Source organism: Ambystoma mexicanum, chromosome 8, assembly GCF_040938575.1.
Source record: "Ambystoma mexicanum isolate Mex_15411 chromosome 8, UKY_AmexF1_1, whole genome shotgun sequence".
NCBI classification, from domain to species: Eukaryota; Metazoa; Chordata; class Amphibia; order Caudata; family Ambystomatidae; genus Ambystoma; species Ambystoma mexicanum.
Window position 1 is genome coordinate 34,022,367 of NC_090929.1, and position 16,691 is coordinate 34,039,057.

The window sequence follows — 16,691 nt, forward strand, 5'->3', positions numbered from 1 at the left end:
AAAACGTGGGCCCAAGCAATTTTTGTCCTTTGCCTCCATTGTTAAGGTTGTGGGGGACATGATACCTGAACATGAGGAGTGGGGGACACTTGCGCAACCCCTGCTCCTCATGTTCAGGTAAGTAGATCAAAAGGGAAGAAGGGAAATCATAAAGCTATAATTAGGTCAAAAAGACCTACCAAACAAAAATAAAAGAGCAAATTGGGTAATGCCGAGACTCTGATGGTAGCCAAGCAACCAGTCGGTACAGCAGAGAGGTAGTTGAGCAGGGGAGTGAGAGACAGAAAGCAGAGAAGAGAAAAGTTTTGAGCTGCTTCTGGAACTTCAGGTGGTCCGACGCAAGTATGAGCAGGGAAGGGAGGCCATTCAAGAGGGAGGCTCTTACAGAGGAAAGAGATCTACCCCCACTATCTGTCCGGAGAAGCATCTAACACTTAGAGAGCTGGAGGTAGCTGAGCAAAGGGCTCGAGAAGAAAGGTATTTTGAAAGAGAGCATTGGATGTAGTGCGGGCCCCAGCCCCAGAAAGCCTTTTGGACAATGCAAAGGGTCTTGAACTTGATCCTTGCAGCCACCGGGGGCCAGTGGAGAGATTTCAGGGCTGGAGAGATACGGTCCCTGGGCTTGAGGCCAAGGATAAGTCTTGCAGTCCTGTTCTGAATTAGTTGCAGAGGGCGGAGAGTTGAGGAAGGCAGGGTGTTGCAGTAGTCCAGCCTTGAGAGAATCAGGGCTCTGGAGACATTAAGCTTCTGGGGTAAAGTGAGAAAGGGAAGAGTCCCTCTGAGGAGGTGCAGCTGGTAGTGGGACTTCTTGATGACGTCTGACATGTGAGAGAAAGAGAGAGTGGAGTCGAAGATGACACCAAGGTTTTTTGCCTTGCTGGAAGGCGAAGGAAGAGGGCCCAAGGCGGGCGGCCAGAGTGAGAGAGGGAAAGCAGGGGTGGGGTCACAATGAGAAGGATCTCTGTCTTACTTGCATTAAGGCAGAGATCGTTGGAGGCTCACCAATCATGAATCGTGGCTAGACAGTCCACTGTCTATACGCAATTTCCGCTGCTTCCTTTCTGCTTCTCTGAGGCTAGCGGGCTGGCCTCTGCAAGCCCTGCTCGTACTCCGGGTTCTTTCCTGCACACACTAGTAGCTCTGCTCTTTCTGCATGGACGAAGACAGCGTCCTTTCTTCTTTCTTGCTTGCTTTCTTGCTTGCTTGAAGCTCCAGCTGCTCTCTCTCCACCACAGAGGCTCCCCCAGTTGTGGTAGCCTAACTGCCAAACTCACCCTGGGCTCCACAGGTCCTCTACGACATCGGCTGGCATCCTGGCTTCCTCTCAGGTCCCACCATGGCTGCCTACTCACAAGAATGGTCCCCTGCTGGTCTCTCCCACAAAGGCCTCAGTGTTGCTCCTTTTGCTGCTCCTTTGGTCTCTCGTTATAGACCTGCAACCACTTAACAGGTTGCAGGTGTGGATTCTGTGAGAAACCTGAGGGTGTTTTCACTCCCATTCCCCATAGATCCTCTGCGCATGTGGCTAGGGAAAAGCCATCGCTCTTGGATCTCGACCGTGTCTGGGGTTGCTGTTGGTACTCTTGTTCAGAGGAGAATTGCCTAGCATTTCGGTGCTGGACTGCCCCAGGGCAGGACAAAGACTGATATGTTTGGGATATTTCTTCTCTGTGAAAGATAGTGAGCTAAAGACTCTGGGTAAGTCTCTCGTAACCAGGACTAATGTCTGGCAGAGGGACTCCCAGGACCCCTTGTTAATTTGCAAATAGAGATCTACCATAACCATCATTAAAAAACAGAATGCTTACCTGTATGTGGAGAGTCGGTTCTGTGATCTAAGAAGTACCAGTCCACTAACCTGGAAGATGAGTAACTGACCAAGATATGCTGGCCTTAAAGATGAGCCTGCTACAACTAAGTGACGTGCAGATGCTCTTATCCAGTCAAGGCTATTTCACAAAACCACGTTAGGCAGCAGTTGCATTGTGAATGCTCTTATTACCAAAAATAAGGGAAGACATTGTGTGACCTAGGAAGAGCAGGTCTGGACCTTTGTATGGTGCTGCACTGGTGATGAAGGTAAAGCGGTGAGAGTAGATTACAGCAGAGACCTCAATCTATGTGAGACAGCAGTTCCATTGTGAATGTTCTTACTGTCAACAATAAGGGAAGCCACTCTTGTGACCCAGGAAGAGCAAGTCTGGAGCTTTGTGAAATGCTGCACTGGTGATAAAGGTGAACTGGTAAGATAATTTTCCTGTATAATAGCTGTGCTTACTGTTGCATTTCTGCTTACACAGGATTTTTATACACCCTCAGAATTCAAATATGTGTGTCCCAACTTGTAGTTGTTCCTACAATTGAAATGACACCAAGCAAGTTACAGTTTTTCAGGATCGTACGTGCGTCATCTGAGCAGGTTTAAAAGACTTCTAGGATGGTTTTGGTCCAGTTCCTCGCTTTCTCAGATCTTCCTGAAATGTCTTGCTTGTGCTTTGTTGTAATTTGAGGCTCTTGAGGTGTGCCATCCACCGCAACAGCAGTGGACAATGGGGATGGCCAAGTTTCGCTTCAACCCATGTTCGATCTGTGGTAAATGCTGTCATTTTTATATCTCCAATATTTGTCTTCATGCACAATGAAGCGTGATTTGCATGTCTGTGCAGTAAGTGCTTTATTACTTAGTGGTAAAATAAATGCATGTTTACATAGAAGAATGCACTTGCTTGTGTAAGTTGAGTTTTTAAAAAATCATTTCACTAGCTCAGTCAGAGTCATTAGAGCCAACCATCTTTTCAGCCAATCAGAGATGGTTGAGGGGGAGGAACAGCGAATCCAGTTCAATTAGGTTATTGTTCAAGCATACAAGATTGTGCTGAGTGCTGACATCCAGCCTGTCAATCATTTACTTTACAATTCAATTGGCTTTCCTTGCCTTCATCAGTGTTACCTGAAGGGAATGAAAACTAATCGGGTTTGAAAGCATTTCATTCAGGAGTCGGGAGGATAACATAGCTCCCAACCTTTTGTGTCACCATGGCGGGTGTAAACATCCGATTTTCATTTTGGCAGGTGGGAGCCCATAGAAGTGAATGGGTGTATGAGGGACTTGGCGGGCGACACCCGCCAAAAGTGGGTGATTTGAGAGCTATGGGGTAATCTGATTTTCGAGAGCCTCCTGCGCAAATCGAGAGGGTTGACATGTCTGTACATGGCAGCATTCAAAAGCACCTTTGAGGGAGATTTTGTCATGGAAATTGGGAGAAATTAATGTTGCCATAGACTTGCATTGGAGTTAGATTTATTTTAGGGGGAGAAAGGGAAAAATTGCATCTCGGCACGGTTACTACAGGGTACCAGTTACATTTGGCCATTAGACCTAGGGTAGGATCAAATACTTATACTAACAATATTAATTAAAATTGATAACACGAACAGCAATATTTTATTCATTTTTTAATTGAAAATTCAGGAGTTTCCCGCCTAAATTGGGAGGATTGGCATGTATGCACTGTGGCTGGCACTCTCATGCACATGTTGTAATTTTAGCTAGTAGGTTAGTCTGATGCCCCCTGCTTGTAGTGCTGGCACAGTCTGTGTATGCATCACTCCTTTGGGGGCATTTAGATATAAACGGATGCCGTTCGGCTTAGTGTCAGCGGCAGCTGTCTCCCAGAGGGCAATGCACCAATTGTTCAATGGCCTACAGGGTGTGTATTTTGTTCAAGATTATATACTTTTCTCTGCAATGACGGCAGATGAACATAATGCAAAATTACTAGGGGTACTGCAGGTTATCCAGGAGAAAGGTCTCACGCTCAGAATTGACAAGTGCAAAATCAGAAGGGGTGAGGTAACATACCTAGGTCACTGCATAAAACGCTGAAGGGATTAAACCAAAGAGAACTCTAGTGGATACAATTTTGCACATTCCAGAACCTGTGAATAAAGACCAACTCCGGAGTTTCTTAGGATTAGCAGAATACTACTCGAAATTCATTGTCCGCAATGTGGACAGAACCAACTACATGAGAGAAGTGATGGGCAAAGGTGCAAAATTCACATGGTCAGATAACTGCAAGGAAGAATTTAATCGAATAAAAGAATTAGTGAATAAGGTCAAAATGTTTGATTGTAAGTTTAAGACTATGATATTTGTTGATGCCAGCAACATTGGGTTGGGCGGTGTCCTTGAACAACTACAGGAAGGCACAGTGGTCCCTATTGCTTTTGCGTCTAGGGTTCTTAAGGGTGCAGAGAGAAATTACTCCACCATCGAAAGGGGAGCTTTGGGAGTTAGATGGATTCTTGAACATTTTAAGAGTCTTATTTGGGGCGTTCCAGTTGAATTGAAAACTGACCATAAACCATTAATCCCTGTGTTGAATTCTAAAAACTCGCATTTATCTTCACCGAGAATAAAAAGGGTGACCTTAGACATCATGCAATATAATATGCAAGTCACGTACATCACTGGGAAATCCAATTCTATTGCAGACTGTTTTTCTAGACTTCCATGGGACTGTGAACATGGTGATACTGGAGATGATGAAACAACAGGAGAACAAGGCGCTGAATGCATTGTGGCCCACATACATCCAAGTTTCTCGAAGGAAGAATGACCCGGGCGACAAACGATGATGTGGAACAAGAATATCTGAGGATAGCCATCAGAAGTAAGTGGGAAGAATTTGATACGAGTATTAAGTCATGGGAGAAGATAAAGGATGAGATCTCCAGTGACGACATGTGTGTTTATAGAGGTGACCAGATAATTCCTCCCACGCCTTTGAGAGAAAGAATAATGCGTATCGCTCATGAAGATCATGTGGGAAGAAGTTTGACTAAGAGAAGAGTACGAGAAGCGTACTGGTGGCCAAACATGTGGAATCAGATGGCGATTTCAGTCAAAGATTGCACTACTTGCGCTATGAGCAATAAAGGGAAAAATATACAAACCACACCTCTTTAACCAGTGGAAATTCCTAAATCTGTGTGAACCAAATTGGCCATCGACATAACAGGACCGTTTAAGACATTGGGCCTCAGAAGATATATTTTATTGTGTTAGTAGATGACACTTTCTAGTGGGTGAAATGGGGAGTAGCAGAGGGCACGGTCACTTCCATAAAAGTGGTAACATTTCTGGAGGAAATACTAAACAGGGAAGGAGATCCTCGAGAATTGATCTCATATAATGGTGCCCAATTCACGTTGATAGAAGTTCAAAACTTCCTTAAGGAAAGAGCTATCGAACACAAGACTACTGCACTGTATCACCCAATTACAAATGGGTTAGTCGTTAGTCGAGAGAATGGTTTCATCAAGGGAACCATTCAATTAGCGATGGCCAACAATTTACCTTGGAAGGAGACATTGAAAGAAGCACTTAATAAATATTGGGTTACTCCACATTCTGTCACTGCTGAAGAACCGTTTACCCTAATGAGAGGTAGGATTGCTACCAACAGACTGAGACCTGCTTGGCTTGCCCCCGGAAAGAGAAAGGAAATCAACATGGATGAGATTGTCAAGAGGGTAAGAAAGAGATAAGATGAGTACAAGAAATACTACGATAGTAGGAAGCATGTGACAGAAAGTGAAATTGTGAGAGGTGATTGGATTTGGGTAAGAGAACCAAGGAAAGTGATAAAAGGTGAATCTAGATATAGAGCTCCCCAAATGGTAATGGATTGTTCAAAGAAATCGGTAATACTGGAGGAATGAAAGAAATGGTCATGTGATGATGTTATACTAGCAAAAGGGAGTCAATTATTGAAGGACAAAGTGGTACAAGAGGCTCCCAGGAATGAGGAGGTACGAGAGTTGGGAGAGTTCCCCAATGACACTGTTGGTGAAGATGTCATGTCATCTAGGAACAGGAGGATCACACAAAAATGTGTATTACTGAAACTTGTGGTGAGACCACATTAATGGATGCATGCGACAAAGAGTTTCTGGAGTGTGCTACGATCTGGCCATATCCTTTTGTAATGTGTCACAAGGGTAGTTTAGGATAACCAGAAAGTTAGTTTATTCGTGTGGATTGTGTTGTGTCACTACGTTTCTGAATGTGTTTCTGCAAAAGTGTTCATAGTGCTTAGTTAATTTTCTTTCTGTCAACCTGCTATCCTTGTTCCACTCTTTCTTTCATCTATGTATCTTTCGGTGTTTGTAATAAAGTCTCTTATTAGTCACAAGGGACACACAGACCAGCTGTGGAGACTGATGTTGTTCCAGGTATGCTTTATTGGTACAATATGTACAGTTCCAGTTACTCTCAGGTATTTACAGTAGTCTGGATGACAGGACAAGGACAGGGATAGGTAGTACAGTACACATGAAGGAGAAGACCCACCGGCCATCCACTCACTCCAGCTCAGGCCCCCAACTGACTCACTCAGAACATTCATACACTGATGCACTCAACATTCTCCTGGCTGCATCATACATCACATTCTATGGCAATCACTCCAGGCCAGTGACAATGTACAAGACTATATATAACATCTCCGTTTCATACCAGATTCAACCATAACATAACATCTCCCTTTCATACCGGATGTACCCACGCGTGACATCTCCCTTTCATATCAGGTTCATACACACAAACATCATCCTTTCATTCGGGGTGGCGGGAGGTCAGCCAAAAACACATCACTCGCCCACTCATAAATCTAAACACAACCAGAATCTCACACAGATGAACTACATGTAACAGATGAGGTGCTCCTGGCAGCACCGGAGGTCTTAAGCTTAAAACTATTACTAAAGGAACAATGGTGAATGCTTAACAGTAACTAATGCAAAAGTGCGCACTATATATATACAGAATGTACATTTGCCAGCAATAAAAAAAAGATTTTTCTTTTTTTTTAGGCACAACCCTTGTTCAGTCAGTTGGCCAAACTCTTTATGGTGCAACCCTTATTCAGTCAGCTGCCCAAACTCTTTCATGACGCAACCCTTATGCAGTCGGTTGGCCACTTAAGCATCTCACATTAGAGCGTACGCATATAACATATACCTCAAAAAAGAGTATACATACCGCCACATTTTTCTTTGTGGCTCTGGTGGAAATTTAAAATTCTCACCTGGCTTCAAATATCTCCAAGACTATTTGATTAGTACACATTAACAGGAATACCCTGCACCGCGACCATGAACTACAACACGTGTGTCATGGCCGGGATGGAACACATAACAGTGGGCCACAACATCACACAAACTGAGCAAGACAATGGCCCAAAGTCAATTGCAGGGTATCCAATGTAACTAATGTTTTGTTCAACAACTCTCCAAAGGGTAAATCAGACCCTTAACACCATAACCATAACATACATTATTCAGTATATAAACATTTCTTGATGATGGTGGAAATTTGAGAAAATAAAAAAAAAATATTATTATTACTTTGTGCTTAAAAAAAAATTAAATTCGTTTTTTCATTTATATTGATAAGTGTTGCATAAGTCCATGGTGGCTTTTCCAGATTCATTAAGAAAAAAAAAAATCTAAATAAAGAAAAAATTGTAAATTGTCACGTTTGCATTATTGCCAAACATAATTCAATCCAAAATAATGATGCCAAGGGAAGGGGTATCCCGTAGCTTATTTCACAAATATGCTGCTTGCTCACGTTGTGCCTTTAGTTCCGTTGATGTATATAATAATAAAGAAAATGTCTTGCAAAATGTTCCTTTCAGCTCCCCAATTGATGTATATAATGATAAAGAAAATGTCGTGCAAAATGTTTCTTTCAGCTCCCCAATTGATGTATATAATGATAAAGAAAATGTCGTGCAAAATGTTCCTTTCAGCGCCCCAAACTAAAGCTTTCTTAAGATACGCACACGGCAGCAAGTGTTTGCATATTTGCCAAAAACCATTAAATCCACTATTTTGGAGCCAACAGAAAATATATTTTCTTGTAGCTTCTTTTACTTATCTCCCCCACGTTGTAATTTCAGTTCTGTTGATAAAATAACATTTTGTCTTGCAAGTGTTCCTTCCTGCACCCAATACCACCAGTTTGTTTAAGGCAATCATTGAAATTATTCATTTCCCGGACATGTTTGCACGTCACGATGGCGAACTCAGCATCTTTTTTCTCCATTAACCCATATTAAGTTGAAGGAACGAAATTGCCACGCATCACAGGCTTCCATTGTCTGCTCCGCATTCCATGGATCACCATCACCCACTGAATGTTTACACACGTCATCATTCACTCGAAGGGCTGGAGGAGAACAGACCTCGCTGGGCCTCTGATGTAACTGTATTACATGGAGCATTTTTTGAAATTCAGGCAGGATCTTTGATAAAATCAAACTCCAAACTTTATCCATGTTCATTCCACATGGGAGACATTGTTTAATACACACAAAAACTTGGCACAACAACAATGTCTTTCATTACGGGTTGTGCACTGCCTTTATGTATTATTTTCACAGTTAATATTCTGAGTGCATGGAGCTCTGGCGCCACCCAGTGGTTTGCAGAATGTACAGGGTGGTCAATGAAACTGTAAAATGCTCCCATGAAGTTATTGCATTTGATTGACACACACTGCCCCCAACTCCTACGCTGAGAGTTATCTTTTTACTTATTAATTTGAACGGGGCTCAAAAAGTCAATTCCCAACTAGCAGGGCCCTTTTTGTCTCCATAAGATCTCTGGGGCTTATTCCTCTTTTATTTTTTTTTATTTTTTTTTGTGCGCATTTACATGAGGGAACTCTGGGGAAATTATTGGTTGCTGGGGACCTCCCTCCCAGAGTCCAGTGGCACATATACATTTTCAACCCTGGAGCTGGCAGGATGTTTATTTTTGAGTCTTTGGGGGAACGGTGGGTCACTCTTAGGCTGCTTCCCCCCACAGCTCTCCTTACTGTACATTTTTGTAGCTGCAGCTCCTCAGTTGCACTCTGTCCTTTTAAGTTGTATTTGTCCATATTCCTGGGTTCTTTAACTCTCGTCGCCAATGTAATAAAGTCTCTTATTAGTCACAAGGGACACACAGACCAGCTGTGGAGACTGATGTTGTTCCAGGTATGCTTTATTGGTACAATATGTACAGTTCCAGTTACTCTCAGGTATTTACAGTAGTCTGGATGATAGGACAAGGACAGGGATAGGTAGTACAGTACACATGAAGGAGAAGACCCACCGGCCATCCACTCACTCCAGCTCAGGCCCCCAACTGACTCACTCAGAACATTCATACACTGATGCACTCAACATTCTCCTGGCTGCATCATACATCACATTCTATGGCAATCACTCCAGGCCAGTGACAATGTACAAGACTATATATAACAGTGTTCTGTAAAGAGGGTGGAGGGGGAGATGTTATAATGTATTGATCTGGCATCGTATTGTTCTTTCATTGGCTTTCACACATGTGTTTCAGAATCATACAGAGGCGTCGTTTGAGCTCTGGTGGATGCACCCACCCGGGGACCACCTATTGTGAATAAATAACCAGAAACACTAGTGCTGTCTACGGGTCTTCCTGAAATTTAGCAATATATAACAGGAAGTAGCAGGAATCATCGAACGGCCCTCCGTGCCCAAGATGGCGGCTGCAGCGGCGTCGTGCCTCAAGCTACCGCCAATGCAGCCACATTGCAATTCGTGATTGGATGGCGCGCTCGGGTACGCCTTCTTCGGCTGGGAGGACGTCGCCTGTGCTCCTGACCCATTTTCATTGGCTAGGTTTCTGGCTGCACGCTGTTTTGCTGAGCTGGCCTCGGGCATTTCATTGGCTGTTCGTGACTTGAAGCCTGCGCTGCGTTGCGTTGTTGTACCCATCACGGCGGGGCGGGTTATCAGTACCACGCGCCAGATTGGAGGCGCAGAGCTAAGTACTGAGCCCTCATTGGGTGACAGCATCAGCTGAGCTCGGCGCCTCTTATTGGGCACTGCGCTTTCCTTGGAAGCGTCTTATTGGCTGCGCGTGTCAGCTGTGCAGTGTGGGGCAGTCAATGGGCACGGCGCCCTGCACGGAAGCCGTTTATTGGTTACGCGGACACCCGGTGTCCGGGTAAGATGGCGGCCGTCGGTCAGTGCTCGCTGGCGGCACAGTGGCGCTCCGTGTCCCTCACACACGTAGAGTATCCGGCCGGTGAGCCCCGGGTCCGGGTGGGAGGAGTGGGTCAGGTGGAACCCTGCGCATGCGCGGGTGGAGGGCTGTGCATGCGCATGCGTGGTCGCTCTAAAGTGAGGTGGGTCGGGGGAGTGGGTCCTTGAATCCCCTTCTTGTGCACAAGTACTTCGGGTTGAGGTGTTCCAGTGACTGGCCCCTCCCTCAGGGCTTGCGTGCACGTGTGCAGCATGCAACCTGCTAACTTTCCAAGGAAGATGGCCCCTTTCAAGGCAGTGGGGTGTTTTGAGGGGGTGGTTAAGGTTTGTTGTGAAAGTGGATTATTGCAGGTGCTGGCCTGTTGAGAAGATGAGTCCAAGTAGGGTGACCCCGCTTGCCCCCCCCCCAAAGTGAGGGCAGTAGAGTTATTCCCCCCCCCCCAGTGAGGGCCAGTTATGCATGTATGCGGAGAAGTTGCTGACCCTCACCCCGAAGTGAGGGCAGTAGTGACCCCCCCAAGTGAAGGCCAGTTAGGCATGTATGCGGAGAAGTTGCTGAACCTCACCCCCAAGTGAGGGCAGTAGTGACCCCCCCAAGTGAAGGCCAGTTAGGGATGTATGCGGAGAAGTTGCTGAACCTCACCCCCAAGTGAGGGCAGTAGTGACCCCCCCCCCCAAGTGAAGGCCAGTTAGGCATGTATGCGGAGAAGTTGCTGAACCTCACCCCCAAGTGAGGGCAGTAGTGACCCCCCCCAAGTGAAGGCCAGTTAGGCATGTATGCGGAGAAGTTGCTGAACCTCACCCCCAAGTGAGGGCAGTAGTGACCCCCCCCAAGTGAAGGCCAGTTAGGGATGTATGCGGAGAAGTTGCTGAACCTCACCCCCAAGTGAGGGCAGTAGTGACCCCCCCAAGTGAAGGCCAGTTAGGCATGTATGTGCCCCCCCCCCCCCCAAGTGAGGGCAGTAGAGTGACCCCCCTCGAGTGAGGCCCCAGTTAGGCATGTATGTGGAGAAGTTGTTGACCCTGCCTCCAAGTGAGGGCAGTAGTGACCCCCCCCCCAAGTGAGGCCCCAGTTAGGCATGTATGTGGAGAAGTTGTTGTCCACCCCCTGCCCCCAAGTCAGGGCAGTAGAGTGCCCCCCCAGTGAGGGCCAGTTAGGCATAAACCAGTATACATAAACTTTAAACCTTTTCAATGTATAACATGAGCTTGCAGGTTTGGGTTGAAGGGTTGCAAATAATTACTGATTATTTGCAATCAGGCCGGCAGTAGTATTATAAATTGTCGTTACTGTACTTGGTTCAGTTTCTAATTCAGATTGACATAGGACTCTTGTTAGATTGCCCTTTTTTTATTGTTCCCAATCGTGGTGGGCGTGGATCTGGGAGTTTTGACCTCGTGTATCACAAATCTGAGGTAGTGTGGGTGTGCCATACACGAGGGGTACTATGCACTAATGCGGCTCAGATGGCGGCCACCATCCCAGAAAGGCTGCAAGTGAGCTATGCTTTCTGGTTGTTACCAAAGATCATATTTGGCTTGTCTGGGGCTCTGGTGGTTCCTGGGCATCTGGAAGTAACATATCGCCAGTGTTGGCGCTAGGTTTTCTTTGTGCAAATTTGTTTATTTTATACGTTTAATAAAATGCTTTCATACAAAGGGTATAAGGGGCTGGGAGGGATCGTGTGTAGTTTAGAGGAGTGGGCTGAGACCTTGATGGCACCGCTTTTGAGCTCGGTTGATTTTTGCAGAGAATAGGGCAAGGTAGAATATGTAGTGGGTGTGGAATGTCGCCAGCCAGGCCTGTCTGCTTTCTTGAATGCCCACCTCTTCTGGTCTTCTATGGTAACCCATCAGTTGATAATAACCAAATACTCAAGGTACGTTTGCATAGGAGTGTTTGCCTAAAGTCTGCTTTGGGGTAAGAATTTATAAAGTGATCCCAATTGTACTGATTCCCAACTCGTGGTATCGGTCTGTACTACTCGTGGAACCTTGGTAGAGGGGCAGAGCAGTTAAGCTTATAAGAGGAAGATATGAGCTTTAGGCAAGTACACCGAACTCAGTTGGTAATGCACATCAAAGAAACACTTAAAAATATACAAAATGTGTTAAAATACTTGGCATATTAAATGAAAACACAAGATTGCTTGTAGATACTTTTCAAAGGCCACTGCTTAGTTTGTAGTTGCTTGCGGTTACAATTGTTACAGCTTTTTACACTTAATGACAGTTCTACTGTATTATCTGTAATACGTGCACTCACCCACACACAGGTATAGAGTAATTGTATTTAGTTAGCGAAACCAAGTCTTTTTGGAAGGAAAACAGTGGGTTAGTCAAACAGTATAGTTTAAGGTTCTAGAGGCAGTCTCTTTGCATGCTAAGGCTTTTAAAGGCCAATTCACAACCCTAGATAAAAGGCAGTTTGGGGAGGGCTCAGTCTTGTGAAGCAGCAGGACAGAAAGGTTTCCTCTGGCTAGGTTTAGCCTATAAATAAGGATACTTAGAAGAATAACGCAACATGGGGGACCCTGTTAAAGTAGTTCAAAAAGGGACTTGAGCAGCGGCTTGGGTCAGAGATAAGAGTGGACACCCTGGAAACCTGTCATTGCACTACCAACGTGCTGGAGGGACTTCTTGGATCAAGGTAATCAATGCCTTTTCCCTCCAACACCTTTGGTTTGAAGAAATGTTTGTGGCTGGATTCGCCTGAATGTGGCAGCTCTAGACACTACCCCCGGATTGGTCTGGCAGGACAATGGACGGGATCTCTCATCGGCAGCATTCTCGAGGAAGGACCTCTGGCACAGATTTCTTCAGCTTCTCTGGTCAGTCTGTCTGTGATTTTTGGCTCGTTTTCTGCAGCACCAACAAAGGACACAATTCATCCAGTCAATCTTCTTCGATTCCTGGAGTCCTCCGCTCTGGTGAGGGAACTTGGATGAGTCACATTGTCTCTGGAGTTTTCACCTGGAGCTCACCAAAGACTTGGACGGATTCTCCCTTGGCAAGTCGATGAACTTCGATTGGGTCGGAAGTCTCCTGGTATTCACAGGCTGCAGCTCTGGAACGCCACTGTACCTTCAGAGATGGCTCAGATTGTAGTTCATCCCGGGGCTAGTTGGTCCCACAGCCAAAGGGAAGGAGTCATTCTCTTAGGAGTTCATCTGTCGCATAGAAAACTGAGTCAGGACAGCAGCGGTAGCTTCAGTGTTGCAAAGGGTCTGCATGCGTCTCTGGTAGTCTTCGGTTACTTCAGCTTTCAGTGGTCGATTTTAGCTTTTCATAATTGGAACCTCACCTGTCAGTTTCACCACACTCCTCTGCAATCTCTCAGCAGTTTACAGAAAGGGGTGGGGGGCTGTCCAATCACGACAGCCAGACCCCAGTGGCAGCTGGTTCCATTCAGGCAGACGAAAGGCAGGGGAGTGCATAACTCCTCCCTCACTTCTTGTCTGCCCAGACGCACTGGAGCCTAGGCGGGGGCACCCAAGTGTTCCCGCCAAAGGCAAAACGCACACATACCTCACCCTCCCAGAATGGTACAAGAAGGGCTAACCAAGAAAAACCACTCTAGAAATGGCAAAAAAGAAAGGTACCACCAAGTTAGTACTTGGGTGACCCTATTGTGCACAATCGGGACTGTGAATACAGTTTGCGGTAAAGAAAATAGTTGGTAGAAAGTGGCCATTTCCACCTGCCATAATTAGAGGGGTGTCTGTTACTAGAAAGTCACAGGAGCAGAAAGGTACTCCACAGAAGGTGGTGTGTGCCAATCTCTGAATATAAAGCTTTCCTTAAGAACAGTAGAAAGAATAAGGTAAGAATCTCAAAGGAGAACCCGAACTGTTACCACCAACGCTGTCCATAAGGTGCTGTGCGCTGCACAAGTAAAATACAGATGCCTTAAGAAAGGGGGTTAGGGGTAGTAGACTCTATTGAAAAAGTACCCCACAGAGAACCGAGTTCCAAAAGATGGAGCCTATAAGAATTAATGAGTGGGAAAAGGCTCCACTCATTGATGAAGCAAAAGTGCTGGGGGTCTCACTAACAGAGGGGGGCGAAGCCCAAGAATGATGCATCTCTTAACAAGGAGGATGCTCCCTCCTGTTTCAGGTTATCGGGTACGCTCCTAGCCGCTTAGGTTTCCTGTAGGCATTGCGCACCTTGTCCTGGTTTATGCAAGGAATTGTCTTGACGTGGTGCAGAAGCTGGTTGATGGCTTGTTGAGCTCTTCAGGTCGATGAGGGCTTTTAAGTATTGGTTTGAGCGTAGTGGGTTTTGAATTCTTGTGGGAATTTTTTTAAGTGCTCATGATGATGATGATTTAAATATGGTGACTGTGGAAGACCGGAGTAGGCAGCATGAGCGTTTCTTTAAAGGTGAGCCTGGGTAAGCTACGCAGCCATCATATTTCTTTGTTTTAATAATTTTGTTTGTATTCTTGTTTAAATAGTTGTGGTGGTTTAAAAAAAAAAAGTGTAGCCTGCTTCGTACCAGAGTTGGGTTTCTAAGCGCAGATCCGGGATTCCAACCTCTGTTGCTCCTCGTGTTCTTGCTTCCAAAACAAGCACGGTGCCCCTGTGCTGTCCTCCCGTATGCACAGAATGGCAAGTTAGTGCATTTTGTTAGCAGGACGCATGTGGAGCGGGGACGGTGGCTTTATTGCATTCTGCTAAAGTATGTGATAAGACTTGTGGGAGACTGCTTTCTGAATGTTGTGCATTTTTTAAAGATGAAATGTTTGGCAATAATCGGACAGAATGAGTGGGTGGAGTGTTTTTGAGCACGTTACATTTTGGGGGCATTAATCGCTTGGTGTAGCTCAATTGCAGGTAGAGTGCTGGAGTAAATGTACCTTTTTGCTGGCTAAGGGCACTGCTCTCCCATACCTGTAAAGCCATTTTGGAGAATGCTTTTTTATTTTTTTTATTACTTGTATATAATCAAAATAAGATTTTTACAAGGACTCAAAAACATTTCCGTAGCACTAAAGAAAAGTTCATGATAGACATCACCAAGGGGACAAGAACAAAACAGTGCTTCCACCAAAAGGGATGTACGAAAGTCAAATGGCAATGTTCGATTTAATTTTTTCGATCGCTAAATTCAAAAGTTTGGCAGACGCCGTGTGCCATCGTGTCTTGTCCCCAGTGATTAAACGATTCCGCCAGATTTCTTCGTTACCCGCAAACTAATTTACAGTCAGCGGGCTGAAAAAGGCGATCTTTGCTTGTTGCAGGGCGGGACAGCGCATTAGCAGATGCCTGATGGATTCTGTTTCTTCAGGGTTTTTACAGTCTATAGGCTTTTACCGTAGATCCTGTTCTGATCGCAAGAATTTCCTGCGTCTCCAGAACGTTGAGGCGGGCTTTGAAGATTCTCATCAATGATTTATTAGGATATCTCTTACAATATGTCATTGGTTCTTTTAGTTTGTTAATGGTCATTGGAAGATGGGCTAGGAGTTTGTTCTGTGTTGTTTTTTCCGTAGTCAGGATCCAGTCTGTATGTTGCATTTTGGATTTAGTCCTAGCAGGATTATTCTTTAGATCTTCCTTGCTGCATGCAATTTCCTGTAGTTTCAGGTTTTGATCCATAGCGCATTTGGTCATGGTCCGGTTATTACCCTTTTCAATCTCTTCCCCGATCATGCGATAGATTTCAAGGCTCTCTGGATGAATGACTTTCCTGTAAAGTTGTAGTGTGGAAATATCCACCACAGCTTTTAGGGAGACAAGGCCAAGTTCCCGTCGTATCGGAGCTACAGCGGTGGAATTGGGTAAGCCCAGAACGGATCTCCAGATAAATCCTTCGAGTTTAAGCCAAATACCCAGAGGAATAGGCAGGGTAGCATCCATGCCATATGTCAGCGAGGGGATAATCTTGGACTTGTAAAAGGTGATGGCTGGTTGTAGAGAGAATTTGCCGAATTTTCTATCAACTGCTCTCAATTGAGCAGCTAGATTCTTTTACTTCGCCCATAGGTCGTTTTGCAGATTCCTGGCCCACTTCGTACTGTCGAGTTGTACACCAAGATACTTGAAAGACTCAACCAATTCTATTTTGGTGTCGTTGAGGAACCAGTTGAAAGCCTTTATTTTTTGTCCCTGGTTTTTGGAAAATCATCATTATCTTGGTTTTTGTTTTGTTTATTTCCAAGTTGTTTTCGGTGGTATAGGCTGACCGGTTGTCCAATTGTCGTTGCAACCCGACCTGGGTCTGGTCAAGCAATATCCGGTCGTCTGCGTATAAAAGTCTCGGGACCTGAGTAATGCCTATTTTGGGTGGAAAAGATCTTATGGTAGATTGAGTTTCTTTAAAATCTCCGAGGAAAGATATGAACAAGGTGGGGGCCAGAGGGCATCCCCGTTTTACTCCACGCGAAGTCGGTATACTGGTGGACGTTAAACCTTGGTTGTTTAAGCAGATTTTTATACTGGTGTTTGAGTGAAGGTTGATTATCGGGTCCAGAATACCCTCAGGACATTTCCAGAACTTGAGTTTGGACCATAGTTTTTTTCTGTCCACTCTATCGAATTCTGCAGACAGATCAACGAACGCTAGGAACATCCGAGGGGATCCAGTCAAAACTCTGTCTTTGAG

At 45.2% G+C, this 16,691-nt stretch overlaps 1 protein-coding gene across 1 annotated transcript in view; it reads left to right on the forward strand.

The window, feature by feature from the left end:
- Window positions 1–9,761: 9,761 nt before the first annotated feature.
- Window positions 9,762–16,691, forward strand: part of DOLPP1 (dolichyldiphosphatase 1) — a 158,252-nt gene continuing 151,322 nt past the window's right edge. Inside the window, exon 1 of the mRNA XM_069609216.1 lies at window positions 9,762–10,125. Coding sequence (XP_069465317.1) covers window positions 10,050–10,125 — 76 coding nt within the window. The 5' untranslated portion in view covers window positions 9,762–10,049. The remainder of the gene's footprint in view (window positions 10,126–16,691) is intronic.